Source organism: Amblyomma mixtum, chromosome 6, assembly GCF_055824585.1.
Source record: "Amblyomma mixtum isolate Tamu chromosome 6, ASM5582458v1, whole genome shotgun sequence".
NCBI classification, from domain to species: domain Eukaryota; kingdom Metazoa; phylum Arthropoda; class Arachnida; order Ixodida; family Ixodidae; genus Amblyomma; species Amblyomma mixtum.
The window spans coordinates 114534593-114541667 of record NC_143017.1 but is presented as its reverse complement, the minus strand read 5'-3'; the positions used below and the strand labels follow the sequence as shown (position 1 = coordinate 114541667).

The window sequence follows — 7075 nt, the reverse complement described above, 5'->3', positions numbered from 1 at the left end:
TGTTTTTCAGAAGCTTCATGTTTTTCAGAAATCAGAAGCGGCTAAAAGACGTTTCCGACCCGAACACATTATGCGCGAGCTCTGCGCTGTTGCAATTGTCGTTTATCGCATGGCGCTGCCAATTAACTTGCGCAAAAAATGCGGGTGTCCAAATGCCTGCTCGGATTTTACGAGCATTACTCTAACCGCAATTTTGCTTTATGTATTTCTTTTGGTGGTTATCGATCAGTCAGAGAAGGAAAAAATTAACGGACGTATAAGCCAAGCGCACACCAGAGGGCTTCGTCAAGGCTGCGCGAATGGCACGTGAGCCATTTAATAAAGCCACCAGCTTTTCACACTCACCTCCAGGAGCTTGGAAACTGCATGTGTGTCCTTTGTGCGGTGCGATAGACTCGAAGCTACATAAACTCAGAAGCCTGCTCTCACCGCCTCGTGTAGGCTGGAGAAATCGTAGCCCGTTGGGCGCTCTTTCTAAAAGCTGCTCCTTCAGTAACAAGAACAGGTACACCGCTGGCAGAAGCTTGGAAGATCATCGATGGCTAAGGCAAGTGGCAGTAATGAAAACCTCCATTACAAGTATTGTTCATGCTTTCTATTATCATTAGTACCCACTAACGGCTGCCTGTCCTCATCAGTTCGTGCAACTTCAGGCGCCCCTCAAGGATCCGTGCTTGGTTGTCTTTTATTTCTCGCCTGCATCGACGACCAGCCTATCAACTCTTACATCCTCAGTCAGACATTCTGCCGATGCTTTTGTCATATCCCTATTAGAAAAAACTTCTAACGATGTCACTGTGCTTTAAGCTGGCCTTCATGCTGTTTCCGATTGCTGCTTTGCCCGGAATATGGCACTCAAAGCCACTAAATATAAAGTAATGTGTTTTTGTCGCCGTGGATTTTCACCCAATTTCCTATAGCTTTAATGGGGCCTCCTTAGCATCTGTAAAAACACATAAGTACTTTGGCGTTAGTGTCGCATCAAACCTGACTTAGAATGAGCCCATTATTTCAAATACCACAAAATCTAACTGCACAATAGTCTATATTAAACGTAATTTTTCTATTGCGCCAACGTCTGTGAAACTACTTCTTTATTAATCACTCGTCCTTTCTAAACTAGAATATGCTGCAACGGTATCAGACGCTCACAGATTTATTAACCATTGGTCTTGAATCAGTTCGGAATCTAGCCACGCGTTTCATTCTCGGTGACTATGATCGTTTATCGAGCTTAACAATCTTGACTCATTATGACTAGCACCTTCGTCCCCACGATCCCTCTTATGTATTTTATTCAAAGTATGTGACATCAATCCAACCCTAAAAAATGCACTGATCACACCATTGGCATACATATGTCTCATCGTTCGTCAATAATCCTTGTAGAGTAGAAATACTCCAATTTCGAGCTGCCGCTTAACAATATTCATTTATACCTAAAGCAGCCACGAAGTGCAACCACCAACCTGGAACGCTGGTGTTAGATGATAATGTCCAGGAATTCAAAAGAAGTCTTTATATCTGATACAACGCCGGAAGACTTTCAATAATTTGTTCCAGCCATGTTCCTGCAGGTCAAGTTGCGTACTTCGGTTTGTGAACGAGAATGTTGTGTGTTGTGCGCGACTTCATAGTCTTCGTCCTTCATTATGCTTCATTGAACCGCAGAGTGACAATTGTTACTACCTGTATGCTATACCTTGAGCGTCATTGCTTTTTGCTTAGCTTCCTGATTTCGCCTTATGCTTCTGGCAGCGAATAATTTGTCACTTACTCCAGTCATCTATGTTTTCCTTGCTATTGCTACCATTTCTTATGTAATTTCTCAATTTCTCTCTTCGTAACTAATAATGTCATGTGCCCCTGTTCTTCCCCTTCCCTGCCCCCTTCCCCCTGTTTTTCTTTTTTTTTTGTCAAGTCCCGCTCTTGCCTGTAATGCCCACCAGGCCAACAGGGTAACTTAAATAAATAAAAACGAATATAATCATACTTTTTTTATTTTTTTTTAGTCCTGCTGCCAGGCTATTGTGAACCCTAACGTTCACATACATGCCGTATGCTTAAAGATGTTCTTTTTACAGTACCTTTCTGCTGTCTTGCTTTGTTCTGCTAAATTGTGTTTATGCTTTTGTTTACGTCTGTTTCATTCGTGTCTTTGGCAACAACTTTTTATCTTTCTTTTGAAGGTTCTTTCTATATATTTATTTCTTTTCGCAATTGCTTATTTAAAGAATAGCAGTTGTAGCCCCCTTTTCGACTATGATTAAAGGCATTTCCGCATTTTTGCTTCCCTTGCTTGGCTTAGTTCGTTCGTTTTGAGTTTTCGCTTCGCTGCACTTTCTTTAGATGGTTCTGCTGCCTGGGTTTTACGCTTTTTTGCTTAGTTCAACCCTCATCAGCGATGCCCCTATTGGTAATAATACTTTGTTATATAACCTTTTGGTACATAATTTCTGGCGCAAGGTTTAATATTTAAAAGCTGAAGATAGGCTAATCCCAGTTCTTATCAAGACTTCGCACTTTGTTTTTTTTTCTTGGATTTTATTATGTACCTATTTTTTCGTCGTAGTCATAGTCAAAGATTGTAATCACTAACGGAACATGCCAGGCGCAATTCTTCGCTCGTTAGTGGGACTAACATTGCACAATGAACAATTTTATACTCTACTGCCATACACCTCATGAGATCTGTACGTATTCATATGTTCAAACATTTATTTATTATTACATTTTTGCTGTTTCTGCTTGCCTGTCACGCTTAAACATTGCACAAGCAGCAATAAAAGAATCTCGGTTGGTATTGCCGCGATTAAGTTTGGTCTTGGCAGATTTCCAAAAGCATCAAATAAGCCACAAGCTTATTTCTTCACGACAAATATAGTGTGCTAACGCTGATCTTATCGTCTTCTAGATCACAGGTGCCCCATTGCTCTGGACTGCATTTCTCGTGACTGTGACAGCATGCTATGCCAAGAGACAGGAAGACATTGTGTCCACGACGAGTGGACCCATCCGTGGAGCCGTCCTTCCAAGCACAGCTGGTCCGGTGCGCACTTATTTGGGCATTCCATTCGCCGAGCCTCCCGTTGGGGAGCTCCGCTTCAAGAAGCCCCATCCCAAGAAGCCTTGGAAAAACGTGCTGAACGCCACACTGATGCCACCTTTGTGTCCCCAATTTCCCATACACTTCAACAATTTCTTTCATGTTAAACCTTCGGATGCAATGTCCGAAGACTGCCTTTTCTTGAACGTATTCGCGCCCGCGAAGGTAGACTCGAGTCCGAAAGCTGTGATCGTCTACTTCCACGGTGGCGCGTTCTCATACGGCGGCATCGGTATTAAAATATTCGACGCATCGGAACTTGCAGTGAGGGGTGATATAATTGTGGTAACGGTAGCTTACAGACTTGGTGCTCTCGGATTTCTGAACCTGGGCACCGAAGACGTTCCCGGCAACATGGGACTTTACGACCAGCTACTGGCCATGCGTTGGGTCAAAGTGAATGCGAGAGCCTTTGGTGGCGATCCGAACGCGATAACGCTGATGGGTCAGAGTGCGGGAGCCATCTGTATTGGTTTTCACCTCATATCACCTCTAAGCAAAAGACTCTTCCGGCGAGCCATAATGCAAAGCGCAAGTCCCTTCACCTCCAGCGGAGTGAGTAAAAAAGACCAGTCTGTTCACCGAGCGAAATTGCTTATAAGGCACCTCAAATGTGACAGGGATGGTACTCGGGAACTGAGTCTCAAAGAAGCCGTCTTGTGCCTTCGGTCGAAGTCGTCGAAGGCCATTTTAGACGCTACCAGTGAGTTCACCACGCTTGGCTTGGACGGTTTCTTCCCAGTGATCGGTCAAGACTTCGTGCCCGAGGAACCCGCATCGGCCCTACGACACGTTAGACTGAACGCTGAAGAACTGCTGACAGGTGCCTATAAGGCTGAAGGCGATGCTTTCATTCACTTCATTCTGAAGACGGTTCTCAATACCGGCGACATTGGTGACCTCCGAAAAAGTCAGATGGTGATCCTTATGAAAACGTTAGGGGCCTCATTGGTGCAAAGTGACATCGACCCAATAGTCGAGAAGTACTTTAGCCACATCGCTGCCTCGGACGGAAAGGGAGCAGTGTACGCAGCCGCAGATTTGACAGGCCACAACCAGTTTTCCTGTCCGACGTTCTACTTCGCCAGGGGCTTCGTGCGTCCGGACACAACGGTATACGTGTACGAGGCGTCGCAAGGACCGTCGTTCACTGGCTTACCAAAATGGGTTCGTCCCACGCACGCCGATGACATCGTGCTGAGCTTGGGCTCGATGCTCAGTCTGGGAGCGAATGTGACCGAAGCCGATGAGAGAGCGACCAAGAAGTTCATAAACATCGTGTCCAGCTTCAGCCAATCAGGGTGAGAAATACAATAATCACTGTATGCCAACATTCCACTGATTCTGACTGCGGCCATTTAAGCTTGTGGCGAATATTAAGGTCCTTAACTAAGCTGTGGAAACAGTGCATTTTCTCTGTTGTGCCACCATTCAGTTGGCATCTTGGTCCATCGTTACATCATCGGTCATTATCCTCCATAGCAGAGCTGCGGTACTGGAAATGTGATGAGCCATTAGTCCGTTTTTGTCGCTTTTTTTTTCAACAGTCGAGCATATGTTTCATGAAATGAGCGATGAAGCACGTAGCTTACTGAATTATGATTTGCAGATGACATGCTTTTCACGTGCTGCGTGATGACTAGGCCTGTATAGCTTCCAGTGTGATGGCTATTTTGACTCCAGGAGAAGAATCTAAGATGAAAATGAGCCATCAACAAAAGTCATTTGTCAGATTGAAACAAGCGCACCTAGTGTATTATTCAGTTTACATCAGTCAGCGTTTGTTGAAGCGTTCTTTCAGGGCAGTTAGATCGCTTGTAGTTAATGAAATTGCATTGTTTTATGGGCAGTTTTCACTTGTACCATGAAACACTGAGAGTCGCGCCTTCTTGTTTGTGTTAATAGCTCGGAATAGAAGATTTCCTGGGGTCGTGGATTCAGATAGCTATCACCATTGCCATGCCAGTACGACGCTGATGTTAAGTATCTGTATCCGTTTCAGCGTTCCCAAAGTGAGCGAAAACACACCGTGGCCCAAGTTCAACGACGGGGAACAGTACATGCACCTAAGCGACGATGCCAACGTTGTGAAGAAGCGTCCACTACAGTCAATCTGCAATTTCTGGAACAAGGTCGAGCCGTACGAATAAAAGTGCGAATGCACTGAAAGCAACCGTTGTGTCATGTTCGTTGTTCTCTTCCAATGCGTCTGACGTCTACAAGATTTTCCTCGTCATACGGCTGTCATCTAAAGTGCATGGCTTTACTGCCATTTGTGTCAGTTCTTTTATTAAAGGGATTATGCGATGAATTAAAAGTCACTTGTAAATGTTTTCAATACTTAGAAATGATGCTAAGAAACATTCACACCAAGTATGAGCCTACGAAACTTAGCCGGCAATTATGCGATGAATTAAAAGTCACTTGTAAATGTTTTCAATACTTAGAAATGATGCTAAGAAACATTCACACCAAGTATGAGCCTACGAAACTTAGCCGGCAATTTATCATGAATTTTCGCGTGCCGATTGGTGTCTTCGTAGTAACCGAATTTTGAACTAAAATCGGGAAAATAGACGTCACTACTCTTGTGACGTCGGCAGGCCACAACACGCTGTCATTCGCTAGAGCCACGGCAGCCTCGACGTCACGGGCACGCTTCCGGTAGCCGTGAAAATCGTCTGCTCGATCCGCCGCGCGACCCCCTCGGGCAAGCGCGAACCAGGGCATTGCCTTCACGCATATGTTTTCAGTTTACCTCTGCCGCCTCTTTCCGTCGGGAGTTTGGGAGCCACTCGCAGTGCCTTTTTCGCAGTGACAAGCAAAGAAATCCGACGCGCGCCGCAATCCAGGAAGGCGAACAGAGACCGGAGAGACGATACCTACGCTTCTGCTGGGGTGCTGGGTGCGACAACCGGAAATCGCAAACCGAACGTCAGCGAATGACGTATTCATGGGCGGGGCCGAGTCCCAGAGCTGTTTTCTTTATTTTTTCCTGGTGCTCCGCAAAACTACGAGTTGAGGGGTGAGATTAGGAGCGTGATTTTGAATCGTCTATAACTTCATTGTTATTGATGCCAGCTCAAAAATTCTTGCTCTGTGGGGACGAGTGATGGAATACCTATCTTTCGTCCGGTTTACGTAATCTCAATTAATTTATTGCGCAGTCCCTTTAATGCGAGAGCATTATATGGTTCTGTCGCGTCAGTAAAAAGTGTCCGCAAATTTGTCCGCACGATTACGTCGTTCTCTGACGATATATGGGTGAAAGTGTGATTGTGATAGACAGTGTGTGATAAAATGTTGCTATCCGGAAAATCAGGTTCATGAGGCGCAATTTGTTAATAAAACACGAACAAACGCGAAAAAATACACTTAGACTTCAAAATAGCTACGGACGTCGATATAGTAGACGGACGTCAGAACAGCGACGGACGCCGATATAGTATGTGGATGTTTTGCTTTCGCATTGCTCCAGTGCGGATCGCCGCAGTGATCTCAAAGTTTTTTCAAGTCTTTTCTTTCTCTACTCTGACGCATTACGAAACGAGCTCACGAAATAAGACGCGATACAAGCAACGCCCTCCATTCGGCAAGCCGTGTGGGGGCTGTGTCAAAGAGCGCGAACAAATATTAGCCACGTTCGCAATATAAGCCAAAATTGTCTATAACCTCCTGTGGATTAATAAAAAAAAATCTGAGGTCTAAGCTGAGCTGCCCTTGGATTACCCTAGTGCAGGAATAAATCCGCGTTGTGCCATGTTTTTTTTTTTTCTCATACATACACAGCGAGTGTTGTCACCAAACAACCCTTTTACGGACGCGTTTCGTCACATTGGTGGTAAGCACTCACATGCCAACAGAGGTGACGTACCGTCTACGACATTTCTACTTAGAATCCTCGCCTGTTCCGCAGCGTTTCCGCGCGACCATTTGTTTTGTTTTGTTTTTTTTTTTCCTTTTTTTTTC

At 44.9% G+C, this 7075-nt stretch overlaps 1 protein-coding gene across 1 annotated transcript; it reads left to right on the top strand.

Annotated features, from left to right (window-relative positions):
- Positions 1-356: 356 nt before the first annotated feature.
- Positions 357-5271, top strand: LOC149340098 (acetylcholinesterase-like). The gene is made up of 3 exons (XM_089550657.1): positions 357-547; positions 2915-4407; positions 5109-5271. Exons 1-3 carry the CDS (start codon positions 539-541, stop codon positions 5254-5256), a joined length of 1650 nt encoding a protein of 549 aa, XP_089406783.1. The 5' UTR covers positions 357-538; the 3' UTR covers positions 5257-5271.
- The last annotated feature ends 1804 nt before the right edge of the window (positions 5272-7075 follow it).